The following is a 14,959-nucleotide window of genomic DNA, read 5'->3' on the forward strand; positions in this document are numbered from 1 at the left end:
CTCAAGAGTACAAACCAGATTGGTTCACAGAGAGAATATGTAGTAGCAGCAAAGGAAATTGAACAGTTATCGGCACAAGAATAAGCAGGTGGAATTATGCTAGTAGTAATTCTGCAAGGCAGTTCTCTAGCACTTACAACCAATTTAGAGATGTGGCCAATCATGACAAGCCAAAGGCCCATTCTCCCTGGGAATGCTTTGGGATATTCAAGTGACCAGCAACAGTCCATAGCGCAGGTCAGCGAAGCATGCTTTCAACGGTAGATTGAGCATCATCTTGTGTTTTCACAGGGGAAATATTCAAACCAGTCTGGCAACAAAGGGTTGCTGTCAATGACATGGTTATAAAACTGACGTGGAGTAACAGTTGTTCAAAGTGCCTATAAAGCTAGGGCTACCAAAATATCTCATCATGAAGCCTGTATTGAGGAAGCAGAATGTGATCATATTGACCAAATAACTACTGCTGTGGCAGAAGCTTACCCACTGGAGATACGCACACAAACTGTTCCACTTCACTGTGGCACCTCGCTTCCACAGTGGTTTTCTTCCTCCTCCTTTCAGAAACAATGATTCAACATTCACGCAAGGAGAATAACTTTAGTGAGCAGAGTTCATTCTGTCACTTGGGTAATTATTTTTTCTAGTCAAATGTACTCCACTAAATTTGTGTTCAGGTCCCTGTGAATTGCAATAAGAATCAATTTGTATGCATCTGTGCAGGACTAGGACCTCAATGCTTACATAGGTGAGTGGCTTTTTGTTATTAAAAACTTTCTTAACCATGCCCCTATTACTAGTGCAGTCAAAATACAATAGACAAGGGATCTAAGGAGAATCAAAGAATTTTCAAAGAATCATTAAACAAAGTACTTAATGGAATCTGCATCATTTAATAAGTCAACAAAACTATCATTAAACAAAATAATAAAAATACAACTTAATATTGGGAAGCAGTAAAAAACACAAGACTACTTACAAACCTGCCAGTGGAAGAATTTTACATAATGAGTTACCACTTGAAATGTCCTTCAAAGTAACCACAGATATACAGTTCAAGAATTAAAAGGTTGTGTAAGCTATCAAGGTCGTTTTGCACTGAGTTTGTTTCTGCAGACATAGGAAACACTGACTACAGATTTAACAAGTATGGAGAGGGCAACACATGTAGGCACCAGTTGCTGCAACAGACTTCAAAAGTACAAATGCTACCTCCACAAGGGTAACTGCGAACACCCAAATGAACATCTACAGAAGGATCAATAACCCAGGATCAGAGGCATACAAAGTGGAATTCTAAAAACAATCCAAAATGAAAAACAGTTCCTACATCAACCTGTTTTGCATGTGGAACCAATCAAGGAAAAGCACACTGCGACTAACATCTAAAAGGGGACCTGCTGAACACAACTGGATCAATATGATAGTGACCAGCTGTTTCCACAACTTCCACCTGTGCCTCTTATAACAGGGAAGCACATTTAACAAATTAACCAATCCCTGCACAAAGAGAGAAATCAACTCTGACATACCCATAGGGAGTTCCACTAGCACAAGTTACGATTCCACAGAATGAAGGCAACTTAAGAAAGATATAACAAATCAGGACACAATCACTGCTGCACAGGTACTCCATCATTTATGCCGAAGATAAATAATTCCTGCATGAGAACAGAATCATTTTCAGAAGAACTTAGACTACTAAACTTATGTAAGGTAATTAAACAACTAGATGTTAGTATGTCTGAGAGGAGCTTATGTAGTTGATGGCAGCCCTAAACATGTTGGTAAATTCAACTTTACAGATTAAGTAGTATCCTTACAAAAGCCCTTTCACTTGCTTCTACTGGAAAGCAGTGAATCCACTTCCAACCATTGAAACTATGGGTTGCACTATTTTATCCACCCAATAATACCTCAGCAGTACCACGAGAAATTTTGCTTTACACCTAGTTTGTGGCGGGTTGTTTTACTGTCTAAAGATATATATATATATATATATATATACACACACACATTCACAAACACACACACACACACACAAATAACACTAGCATACACTAGACAGCCTTAGAGCAATGACCAGTCAGGAGAGAGGCAAATTCTTAGCTTGGCTGCAGCTTTAAAAGTGGTGCAATCATAGATTAACCTCACCACTTCTTTTTGGAACCAATTTAGCACCAATAATCTATAAGATTCAATTTCGGAATTTCAATACAATCTCTCACATAGGGTGGCATACTTTTCACCCTGGTACATAAGAACCAGCAGATGAATGAGACTTTTCCTACCTGTCTTTCTCATTCATTATATGTACCTGTGCTATTCACAACTTTTAGAAGGCTCATGCAATACAAGCGTATTTCACAACTGCATTTAAAACCTTTTTTTATTAAGTTTAAAAATAAAATGTAGCCTTGCATTAAAAACAGGAAGATGCTTCACAGAGAATGGAAACTGTACCCTTAAGGATGCCAGTAGTCTAGTACGTAGAAAGCAGTATATATGCAGATCCGTTCCTCAATAGCACTTGGAATTAAATGATCAATCAGCCATTTCTTTGGAAAAGTGGTGGTTATGTAGGCATTTTAATGTAATTATGAAGGCAGTCATGCTACAAAGCTACATGCAGATAAAAGAAGCTATAAGGCAATCCCTCAGTAAGGATCTTCAATGCAGATGGCATGTTACCATGTGCTGCAGGCTATGTGACTGCTTTCAGAGCTGGACATGTTACCATGAATCAATACCTCCTCCCAATTCCATGAGCTTAACTTACTAGCAGCCTTCTGCAGGTACAAACCTCCTTGGAATTTAGCATTATGTTCTACAAGTCTTGTCATTGAGGAACGTCTTTAAAATAGCGGAACTGACAAGAGGAATTACAAGTAATTCAGGTAATTTAGTGGGATGGGGCACAGCATACTGACTCCATATAAGCAGACGGACACATTCATTCATTTTTTGAGGGGTGGGGTCTCCAAACCCTTGCTACACTGTTTACTCCTCATAAGCAGAAGATTTGAATGACACTTAGACCATGGGTCATCTTCTGACATAAGCGTATAAAGGTCCACCTTGGGCTGTAGAAACTTGTTTGGTCCTCCATGTCCTGAGAGAAACTGGATAAAAAGGAGGGAGGGGAAAGGCCCATCACTCTGATGCATTTTGTTTTTAATGTATGTAACCAAAATTCAATAAGTACTGGTGAGTGTCTCGTAGCATTTAAAAATTCTCTGTTAAATGAGAAGAAACAACTAATTGACTGGGCTGATACACAGCATCATGGATAGGTTTTGTTTTGGGGGGTGGGAGGTGTTACACTTAAATGGCCAGCATCTACTCCATATGCAGTCTTTGCTTGTGAACTCTGTCAGTACAAAAAGACTAGGAACGGTTAAGAACGGTATTTGTTAGTTTAAAAATTAAAACAATATTTTGTGTTTCATAGAGCACACACTTGATTTAAACAGCACAGTTTATTTCAAACTATACAAACCTACTCTTGTAGGAAGCTTACACTTTATTGTCCTTCCCCTCTCCACGCAATCAGTGCAGCTTCCTCTACAAGTGCCCTGTAAACTCTAGTACCAATTAAGTACAACTACTTCCATATTACTGCACTAGAGTACAGAAAGGCTCAATTTGAACCCTACCAGAACTTACCCAAGGGTGTTGCCTGCCAGTCTGCCCAGAGTTTCAGAACCAGACAGAAACCATGGGGAGTCACTGGTCCTGCCTGGCCTGGATGTCCTTCCTGCCCCTGAGCCACTGCTCAACTTTGAACTGAAAGCAAAAGATGGTAAATCAGTCATAAAACAATCCCACACGGGTTCATAAAAAACAAACCCTGGAATCCCAGGAATAAATGGTCAGGGACTTGGTTGACAACATACCAGCATATGCAACACCCTTGGGCAAGGGGCTGGAATTTCTACAAATAGCATTGCTACATTTTTGCTTCCAGTGGTCAGATTCTAATTTGCAGTTTAGGCAACTGTAATTTTTTAGAAAAATAAACAAAAATGCAAAAAAAGACAAGTTACTTGCCTGTAATATTCAAACTGTGTGATTATCCAATAAAGCACCACAGTTCTGTAAATTTGAGTTCTGTATCTTTGAGGCGGTGGTGCCCCTTTGGGGTCTTGCTACCTAGGAGTTTCATACACCTTTGGATCATGGTGAACTTGCTAAGATAAATACACAAAATGTGTTTTTGAGGGTCTGCAGCCCAGGATGACAGTGACCTTTGGCAGTCTATAATCAGAACGCCATACTTCACCTATTTACGAGCCTGCATTGCGAGAAAGCCACTGTCCAGCTAAAACTGTGGGAACGAGGAAGGACCATCACGGATGATAACCCCCTGCGCAGGACGTCTCCACTCCAGTGACCAAAGATCCGTGCCATATAATAAGAATGACACGACAGGAGCCACAGGAAACCTGCTGTTGCACTATTTTTATGAACTCGAACATGAACTTAATCAAACAAAATTTAAAATAACGTAATAAGATGAAGATGCTAGGCTGGTGAACCCCCATTTTAGAAAATTATTAAAATGAAACAAAACCAAGTAAAAATATTTTAAGGTTGATATCTAATCACAGATCTGTCGGGCAAAATACAATAAATAAAAACTGGTTATATTTCAGAAAACACTGAAATAGGGATAAAAACTTACAAGGACATTTGACTCTCTAAAGGAATACATGAGCAGTCAGGACTTACTCCAGGTGGTGGGTGGGATTAGAAACCCAGACTAGCATGACATATTAAATACCATCCAAGCTCAATGTCTACTCAGTGTTAGAACCTCAAAGAACAAAACAACTTCAACCTGGTTTAAAAAAATTATTATAATAATCAAGCAGAAGCGTCACAATAAGGCAAATAGTACCAGCATCGTCTATACCCGGAATACAACAGTAGATGTCTTGATAGTGTTTACACACAAGGTACTGTAAATTTTTCATAAGAGGCTTGTGGACAGGTTCTCCTGTGGGGGTGCATTTGTCTGTTCCATGGGACTCGTCAGGCCATCCGATAAATTCTACAAAGCTCCACAAAAAGTACCAGACAAAATGATAAAAGTAAAAGAATTGCTATTTTTCAGTGTGTTTATATACAAACTAGATAACTCGGTGGCTTCGAGACTCTGCTACTGAGCATCAGCTATAAATACCCCAAAATGCTTTAATTATTTTAATCTTCCACCCCCAAAAAGTGTCAGTGGCCAGTTCAACAGGCCTATAAGGGAAAAGTCAGCAGGTGTTCAGTCAGGATACCAGCGAAGAACATAATTGGTTTCCAAGCCTTGTAATCTATTTTCAATGGTAATTGAGGCAGGAATGGATCAGCACCTACTTCGAGGTCCACAGGAAACCAGATTTAATAGCCTGCAGGTCAAAACAGTCTGGTTACACTCAAAACCTTCCGTCAGGGAGCACCAACTAGACTCTCAAGCTCAACCACTTTGAGCCTTAAACTCAAAGTGAAAATCTCCAGAATTATACAAGACTGAACTGTTTAAAAGGTTCAAGTTGCTCTGGAAAGAAGGTGACTGGCAATCTAGGTGAAAAGTAGGACCTCCAGTCAGGGGAAGATATGGAATCCTAAAGGGAGCAAGGGGGCAGCTGAATGGTGGATAGTGCAGGGTAACAATAGGAGTTAGCAGGAAAGGACCACTGAAACAACTACAGACATTGATCTTCAGTTGTTTCTTTAATTCTGGCTAGCTTTTTTTGCAAAGACCCCAGTGGCTCGGTCCAAGGAGGAGAACTCCATGTTGAACTTCAATCTGTGAACCTTCCTGATCAAGACTGGCACATCTTCATGCAAGGCAAGTTAGCTTTTCTTCTGTTCATTCAAGCTGCAAGGATTCTTCAAAGTCCAGGGCTTATTCTCATCCCTTAGGGAGGTCAGCCAAAAGTTAAACCCCTGGTGAAGTTAAATTACTCCAATCACTAGGGAGCACAATCTTAACTGTTTTCATTCTCATGGTGGGCTTTATGGAAGGTGGTCAGGCCTGTCAGAACAATTCAAAGTTATTTTTTGGATTCAAGACAGATTAGCAAGTCCAGAAAGTACTCCTGGAAATGGATGAAGTCTTGAACTGCACTGTCATCACAAACCAAGATATTTCTGTTTCAGTGATGGGAGCTTAAACAATGAGCAGACATACATGGTGTCTTGTTCATCATTAGACAAAGCACAGCCAGATGGGGGAACCACTATCTTGTAAAGCTTTATATAGTCTTCATACATTCTTGAGAGCGAGAATAAATGAAAAATACACAAAAACACAGAAAAGGGTAAAGATGCAAGTTCTCAGCTATTAGTCAAACCTTTACTGGGGAGGAACAGGAGACAACCTCCATACCAGGGTGTGGTGAAAAGTTCATGCATCACTGAACTACAAATAGTTCCTATATCATGTTATAGACTGGTAAAAGGATGTAAGTAGCCAACTATACTCTGGCTCAGAGTGAACTTCAGGCATGCTCCCTCTCAGCTAGTCTCACCTGCAAAGATCTCTCAGACTAGAATACAAAGGAGGAAAAAAAAACAAAGCGGCTTAAAACAAATTACACAGAGCATGGTGGCAAAGAGTAATTTGGAATCAAATACCACACCATTTTTTTTTTTGGCTACGTTCTCAGCTCAAATTTACAGCACAACTAGTGGATAAATAGTTGCACAGAAAAATATGGTTTCTTCGGGGAGTCAAATACTACTACTGTCAAAATTTGGTGTGCTTGGGGTGGATGTTTAGGTTAAGTTAACAGGCCATTCCTCAAGGGGGCACCTCCTCACAAGTTGTACAGGGACATCCTACAAGTACAGGGGCCCGTTGTAGTTCCATAATGCCAAATTTGGAAACATTAAGTCAGTGGAATCACTGGAAACAGACCTTCAATTTGTGACCCCGCTCCATCATCATCTTCTATGAGAAAAAGGATATCATGGGTGTAGACTCCCCAGCACCTCCAGAAGGACCAACACACTCACCGTGCCACTTGTGTACTGATAGCAATAATCTTCTAGAGAAGGCACAGGGGAGAGTAAAATTGTAAATGAGGACGCATCCTGTACTCACAGTACTGACTCTCCAATGAACAGGTACAGAAACGTAAAAATACTGCTGCTATAATAATTGCAGTCAATTCCATTCCATTCTTCAAAGAACTTAGAATGCGATTCATTCATCACTAAAGATCTGACCCACGCCTCTGGAAGAGATGTGGCTATGGAGGAACATGGGGCTGTCCAGTAAAGCTGAAAGGTTTAATCATCATGAGAGGGAGGGACTTTAAAAAAAATAAATACCCAGTGTAATCAACAGGGTTCCTTCAGATTCTCCGGTAACGTTTGTGATTCTATTAAGGCTCTGCGCAGGACAGCCACATTTCTGAAAGCATTAGGTTTCTTCTAAAATATTCAGTAATGCTGAAATGGATGTTCTCGTACCATACAAACAGTACATTCTAGCGTCAACACACAACTCTTTCAGTGTATCACTAGAACTGCTGGGATCTTGTTAAGTAGGATATGCAACAACTGGAACAGAAGAGAAAAGGGCAGTTGAATTGATAGATTACAGATAATTTGAGCATGTGATTTTTTTCCTTGAGGAACTATCACTTTTGTAGGTCTGTCGAAACATTCCCTGAAAATGTGTAAGCTTGCTCAAGAACAGTGCTTGTAAAGGATATAAAGGACACACTAGCCCTTCTCTAGTACAGCAGCTTGACTAGGTCCTTTTTCCATGTATCTAAATTCCACTGAGATGATTTATTGCCACCTGTGGGATAGATCCTTTACTATCACTGCAAAAGCAGAGTTCAGAGGGCATTGGAGAAATCCAACAGTGTGCTTCTTCTGATACCTGTTCAATACCTGAAAGGCAGCACCACCAACCTAATGGGAAAAGTCCACTATTTCTTAAACAGTGGCTTTCTCCTCCCTTTAAAAGTTGATGTTTTCTGCCTCAATTCTTGCCTACACCATCTGAGTGAAATTTGTACAAGTGGCATCCTTCTAGAGGGAATCCCTTGAGTCACTCAAAGTCAGGAATAAAGACAAATGGTAACAGTGAAATGTAGGGAGCAGCACTACAAGTCTTGCTGCAGCAAGCAGGCAATATTTAGCTAAAACAGGAGCCTGATTTAATACCCGCTGTTAAAAGCAGCCAAAGTCCGCCATTCTTGATTTGCACAGCTGTCGCTGGACTATAGAGGGAGGGGCAATGGCTCAGCTCACATGTTGATTACATAATTTAATTGGGCAAATGTGCGCTACCACAAAAAGATGGCTAGTATTGCATTCATTGGCTCATGGAGGGGCTTCCCCTCACCTAATATGGCTGTCACATTTAAACGTAATGAAGGAGCAGCATGTAAATGGAAACCCTCAAGGCAGGATTACTATAGAAGCATGCTTGAACAGTCATTAAAAACAGTCAATCACCACTGGTGGTCATAGCAGCTTCTGATCATCTCTACTGCTGAGCCCTCCCATTGCTTGCTGCCTCCACCCACAGCTGCCCAGCAATGGACACTGTAAATTTCTGTAACCTGTGTGTTCACTCCTTAAGGATAGAGGTTCACTTAGCAGAAAACCCAGGTCAGTGAAGACATATACATTGCATACAATGTTGGCACTTTCTTTTTACCTGCCTTATCGTGGTCTCCTGTTTGCATACAGATAGGATTATGATGTTGTAGAAAGCGAATTTCAGACGCACATAATTTAAAACATACTGTTATTCGTAAAAGCCAATGTCTTGTGGATCTAGAATGCTACACTATAGTGATGACCGGTCTGAGCACAGAGTGCTCATTACAGAAGGTTTTAACACTCAAATATTAGGAGGGCCTATTTAGCCTTGCATTCTTTTCAAGTTGATTACATTGGGTACTAATAAACCCCCTTTTAAATTGCATAACAATGACAAATTGTGTGGCATGAGGCACTATATGGACAGACAATATTATAATGCTGCTACTATTATGACAAAAAGAACAGGAAAAATCCCAGGGTGGGCTAAGAGGTGGCCCCTGTACAAAGGATCGTCCCAAGTTTGAGACCTGGAACAATATGAAGATACACTCACTACAGCCCTCCTCGCAAAGTACCTCTACAGTGCAAAAACATACGAGGCTCACGCAGGCAGGAGTTTGCTCGATCAGGCCAAAATGTCTAAGCCCAATGTCTATCAAAATGCGAAAACTTCCTCTTATGAATCTCAAGCCACCCCTCCCCTGAACCACTTGATTACTCTGGATTACCTTCTTGCAAGCACCTGTTATCAATGTATGTCTTAGTGCAGTGCCAGCAGCATGGCTGAGTGAGTGCAGGGTGAACGGTGTGTGTTTTAGAGAGCAGAATGCCACTGTGAGGGCACGATAAGAGCTATGTCTGTGACAATGTAGGGCAACTGATATGACTGATGATGAAGAGTGTGCTAGTTTGATGACAGGGCAATGGGTAAGGTCTGTATGAGGGCCGGGTGAGCAGTGCTTTGGGATGGGTGTGTGTGGGAGAGGAGGGTGAGCGGTGTGCTAGGATGAGAGGTGAGCCCCTATGAATGCAGTCTGAGGGATACAACTGAGTGCACATTAAATCATGTGCTTGTTGTAGAGCCAATAGTGTAGACAGAGTGGTGTGTAGAGAGAAAGATGTTTTTTCTTTTTTCATCTAAGGTGCGATGTAATAAGTGGGTGTAACATGGTATGTGGTGCTGGACTATGTAGTGTTGAACACAATGGTGTAGTGTGGCATTTTGCATTATGATCTAGTGTGGCATGGAGATCTAAGGTATGTGTAGAGTTGTGAGTAGTCCGGTTCAATTGAGTTGGGGACGGAACATTAAATATGGTGTGATACACTGGAGGTTGGGCAGTGAAGGACACACTTTGGTACTATACTTTAGAATACCATGGTATGTACAATGTGGTAATGAGTAGTATGGAATACACAAACTCGAGTGCAGCATCATCTTAGTGCTCTTAAACTGATTGTACTGTATTATCCCCCAGTATATGTGTAGTTGCTATTGGACAAATAACAAATTGCCTGTTCATTATTTTGAACTGCGATCCCTCAAACGCAATTTCTGTTTCAAATGCCACTGTTCTAAAAACAAGAGTTAAAAAAAGTAGTGTGGAATAGAGGGATGGGTGTGAAGTGGTGTGGAGGTGGGCAGATATTTTGAAGTGGTAGTGTGTAGCATAATGCGATGAGTGGCACATGCAATATTTGTATGTATGTTTGTGTATAGAGTATACAACAATGATAGGGTGAAATATCGTTCCAAAACTGATCAAGTTTCACATCCTGATGTTACGGTCACCTGCAAATGCTCTCACTGCTTAAGAAAGCAAACGTTCTGACTTTAATGTCCAGATTCTAAGACAATCAAATCGTGCAGTTTTTGGGAGGCCATGTCATGGCCAAGGTGTTTGGGTCTCCAGAAGCCCTATAGTATGGGACTAGGGGTCTCAAATGAGTCCAAGAGAACATACAAGGAACCACTCTTTAGTAATGTGCACACAAACGGGGCTTCTGGAGATACAGAACATAATTCTGCATAAGATGGACAAGAACTCCCAGCTCTATCCAAAGAAGGGATGCAGAATAGGGGCGAAATTAAGTCTAGAGAGGGTGGCAACTGAGAACAAGAGAGCTAACAAGGCCACGCAAATGATTCTCAGCAAGTGACATATCCAAATACTCTAGTTCCTTAACTGCCAAATACAGTGCTTCTACAGGTTACATACCTTAATAAATTACTTAGTAATAAACAAACTGTTATCATTCTGTAAAACCCAATAGGTGTTAATATGCAATACTGAGTTACAAAGGTCTCTTCCCTCAAGTCATATGGGAAGGAGTGCAGAGAGGGTGTTTGTGGAGTCACTGGAGATGTATTTATAGTATGGGGCCATCACGGGCCAGACAAACAGTCAATGTGTACAAAGAATTGATAGGAAAACAGCAACTGCTGCAGCCTAATTACGTACTAGTGGCTGCTCAGCATGTTTTTTTTCCTTATAAATTAGTGCCAGCAATAGGTCTTAATCGCCGCCCTGCGAAAAACCCTGACCTAAACAAGTACTGGCAAATAGAAATAAGCACTGGCAAAGCCAAAAAGGTCTCACCTATGCAAAGCTACTGATTTTGCAAATGTTTTTTAGCCATGTTGTCCCTCTGCATGGCTACTGTTCAGCATGGCTAAAAGCATGTGCCCGAGGCAGAGAGTGGAGCTTAGAGGGCAGAGTGGAGCTTAGAGGGCAGAGTGGAGCTTAGAGGGCAGAGTGGAGCTTAGAGGGCAGAGTGGAGCTTAGAGGGCAGAGTGGAGCTTAGAGGGCAGAGTGGAGCTTAGAGGGCAGAGTGGAGCTTAGAGGGCAGAGTGGAGCTTAGAGGGCAGAGTGGAGCAAAGAGTGGGCATAGAGTGGAGTAAAGCAACTTTCTGTCACCACCGCTTGCCCAACATTCTTTTACATAGAGTTCCATAACATTACAAGTGGTTGATAGAGGAGGCTGTTGAGCGTAGATAGATCGATGGGTGGATCGTTTCGGTTAGTTTGAGATGAATGAATTGGTCAATTGTAGGGATGGATGCTTGGTGGATAGTTGGGTCAGATGAGGCAATGGATATGGGAACGTGTTTATAGTTGTTCGAAACCAACCATAGAATCTCTCACCAAACTAGTGTGGTTGCTATTTCCATAGTGTTTCAAGTTGCCTGGTAGTTTTAGGCAGAACTGTAATAATGCTGGTCTAGTTATTAAAAAATTTGCATTTCAAATTTAACTATGGTTAGTAAGAAACTGTCTAAAGATATTGCTTTACTTGCATACAAATAAAGACAAATGCAGCCTTTTCCATCTATATATCAGTGCAGTGACAAAAATGAGCAGGCACCCATAAAAAAACGATAATCTCTGCTGAAATATTAAAGAGCAGTTTTGGCACAAGGGAACTTTTAAAAAAAAACAGAATAAGTTGTTGTAATTGCCACGTATTTCTGAAATGACATGCCGTAAGACCTGTAATGGTCTAATTCTGCATCCTTGAATTACCCCAATATTCCAATGTGATGAGGTATTTGTGTATAATCACACTTCACAATTTTGTTTTGACAAGGTAGGTATTTTTTTCTTTTAATTTACTGTTCCAAGATGTCAAAAGACCATCTTTGAGCAGTAAATTAAAAACATATAATGTGTGCTAAAACATAAAATTTAGTTAAAGAAGTAGCCCAGCAGCAAACTGAAGCTTCAGGGCTCTCCAAAAAAATGAACACTACTGCTAACACTAATGCCAACAATAAGAAAATCAGGGTGGGGACATATATGTAAGCCCTTTAAAAATTATACATCATAATTAGTGATGTAGAAAAGATGGATAAGCCCGCAGACATAGAAATGCCAAAAGGCCCGACAAATCACCTTTAAAAGTGCCCACAATAAGGCCTTGATGGGCCCATGACAGGGTAAACAGGAGAACATTTTAAACTTTAGCCTGCACCTGATCACCCAGATGATCCTCACACGAGGCCTCCAACTTTATCTAATGTCCTGGTCAGAATTACATCATGGACAAGCAGCATGAAGCCAAGAAGACATCTACTACTTACTTGGGAAGACTGAATAACTCAGCCAGTTCTACTCAATCAGGCACTAACACCCTGGGTCTACAAGAATGAGCTAAGCCTGGTCTCTTGTGACATTCTTCAGAACCAGAAGAATTGCGACAGAGGTTGGAAAGTGCAATGGAGATTGGAGTCCCATGGAAATAGAATTGCATCTCCCAGGGAAACTGGAGGTCTAAGGTCCAAAGCATAAGTAGCACAACAATGATTTTTCTCAAGGGGTGGCGAAAATATTTTACGTAAGGCACACACCACTGTGCAAATAGGCCATTAACCACTTCCAGATGCCGAGGCCACTCATGGCTAGCTAGACAGCCCTTGCTGGCATCCACTCTCGCCTTGAAGCACCCCGCTAGATGGTTAGGGCACGCCTAGTGTTGAATCCATTTAAGTTTGAGGTTCCGCTGCAGAGGCAGGATGTGCCAATGGGCACAAGGCCAGGAGAGCAAGAAACCTCAGAAGCATCTGAGACGGAACATAGGACCAAGTTAAAAACATACAGATCATATCTTGAATATCCCACAAGATTGCTGTGGGAGCAAAAAAGGACTGACCACCACTTTCCCCAGACCAGCCCCAAAAAGGGAATTCAGCCCTAGCCGAAGGTGGAATTTTGGCTCGCTGATGATCCTTTGTTGGTCTGCAACTAATTGATTGACAAGCTTGCCTTCAAAACTAGTCATCCAATTATGGTAATACATGGTCTGTATTACATGGCCTGCAAAGAAGAACAGCACTCACCGCCATCATCTTGGTAAACATACTGTGGGCTGAGGTCAGGCCGAAGAATAGGAAAGGGGAGGAACCACCTGTAGGGCAGGCATATGAGAGCATGTGTCCTGCAGGTTCGAGGACATCATTCAATTCCCAGGACTAGAGGTGGAGAGCACAGGGCCCAGAGTAAGCATTTAGAATTCCTCCTGCCAAAGGAAGACGCGCCCATGAGCTAAAGCCGGAAAGGGCTGCTCAAAAAACCAAAGCCGGAAGGGGCTGCTCAAAAAACCAAAGCCGGAAGGGGCTGCTCAAAAAACCAAAGCCGGAAGGGGCTGCTCAAAAAACCAAAGCCGGACGGGGCTGCTCAAAAAACCAAAGCCGGAAGGGGCTGCTCAAAAAACCAAAGCCGGAAGGGGCTGGTTGGCTGCTCAAGAACAGAAGCTGTGAGGTATTCAAGAAAAGACTGTTCTCAGGGACAGTGCTTACAAAAGGAAGGAGCTTAAAAAAAGGATGAACCTTATAGGATGGAGCTAAAGGTAAGAGCTTAAGTATTTTTTTTATTTTTTTTTATTTTTTATTTTTAACACAAGTTGCTCACTTTAGGAAGGTCTAAAATTAGCGTCCGCTACTGTGCTTTTTGGGCCTCAAGAAGTAATGGGACAAGCACACTCCTTTCTGCTTGGGACTCTTATTGTCCATCTAATACAGTAATCACTGAACTGCTTTGAAAAACAAAGAGACATGTTCTGCCAAGGTGGAAGAGAAAATAGGAGGAACTGAGATATTGACAGAATGGAAAGGGTATAATCGTGACTAACAACCGTCAGGACCTACTCACCCAAGGTAACTGTACACCGGCTGGGGACGTAAAAGAATATTCTCCCCACGATGACAGCAGGGGACTTCTGAAGAGACAACCAGAGTGACATGGCCACAGCAAGGGTAGAAGACTATGTTCAAAAACGTCAATGGTGCCTCAGTCCTCTGACGACACTCTCCTTGCCATGGGACCACAAAATGGCTTGATGGTATTTTGGACAGGAAGAGATGGCTGCCTCTGCCTAGGTACAGAAGTAACCTCTGGTATTTTTTATATAACTGGTGGGCCGGAGAGCAACCACAAGGATCAAACCAGGTTGCAGCTTTCCCTAAAGTTGAATCCACCTTGTCCCTTAATAGCCATAGCCATGAGAGATGTCTGCAAGTCTCCAGAGAACCTGAGGCACACAGCCAGGCATGGCAACAAATCACCAGTCCTATCTACCCAATCAGTTGTGTACAGCCCCACTCACAAAATGTATCTGACTGCTATTGGAGAGTCGTGGAGGGCAGACATTATTTTACTTGTCATCTCCCAAAGGGCATGAATGTATTGGCCTATGGAACATTGATTTTCTGAGGGCAGATTGCTTTCAGAGAATACAATGCCAAACTGTCAAAGGAGATCTAAGGCACCAAAGAAAGACATTATGTGGGCCTGTCACCAACCACTTCTTATTGCTGGTGCCACCCGATCACAAGCTAGAAGCCTGAAGTTGGTACATCCCTTGCACACTGCCACAGAAAAAAATATCTGTAAGTCTGTTA

The 14,959-nt window shown here is 41.7% G+C and overlaps 1 protein-coding gene across 8 annotated transcripts in view; it reads right to left on the bottom strand.

Annotated features, from left to right (window-relative positions):
* The window catches only part of UBR5 (ubiquitin protein ligase E3 component n-recognin 5), a 1,605,594-nt gene that overhangs the window by 1,474,106 nt on the left and 116,529 nt on the right, over nt 1-14,959 (bottom strand). For 5 of the 8 annotated variants that reach the window (XM_069220579.1, XM_069220580.1, XM_069220578.1 and 2 more), the window contains exon 5: nt 3,667-3,786. The exons of the other annotated variants lie outside the window; for them this stretch is intronic. In XM_069220579.1, coding sequence (XP_069076680.1) covers nt 3,667-3,786 — 120 coding nt within the window. The remainder of the gene's footprint in view (nt 1-3,666; nt 3,787-14,959) is intronic. 8 annotated transcript variants of the gene reach the window in all.

Source organism: Pleurodeles waltl, chromosome 2_2 (genome assembly GCF_031143425.1).
Source record: "Pleurodeles waltl isolate 20211129_DDA chromosome 2_2, aPleWal1.hap1.20221129, whole genome shotgun sequence".
NCBI classification, from domain to species: Eukaryota; Metazoa; Chordata; class Amphibia; order Caudata; family Salamandridae; genus Pleurodeles; species Pleurodeles waltl.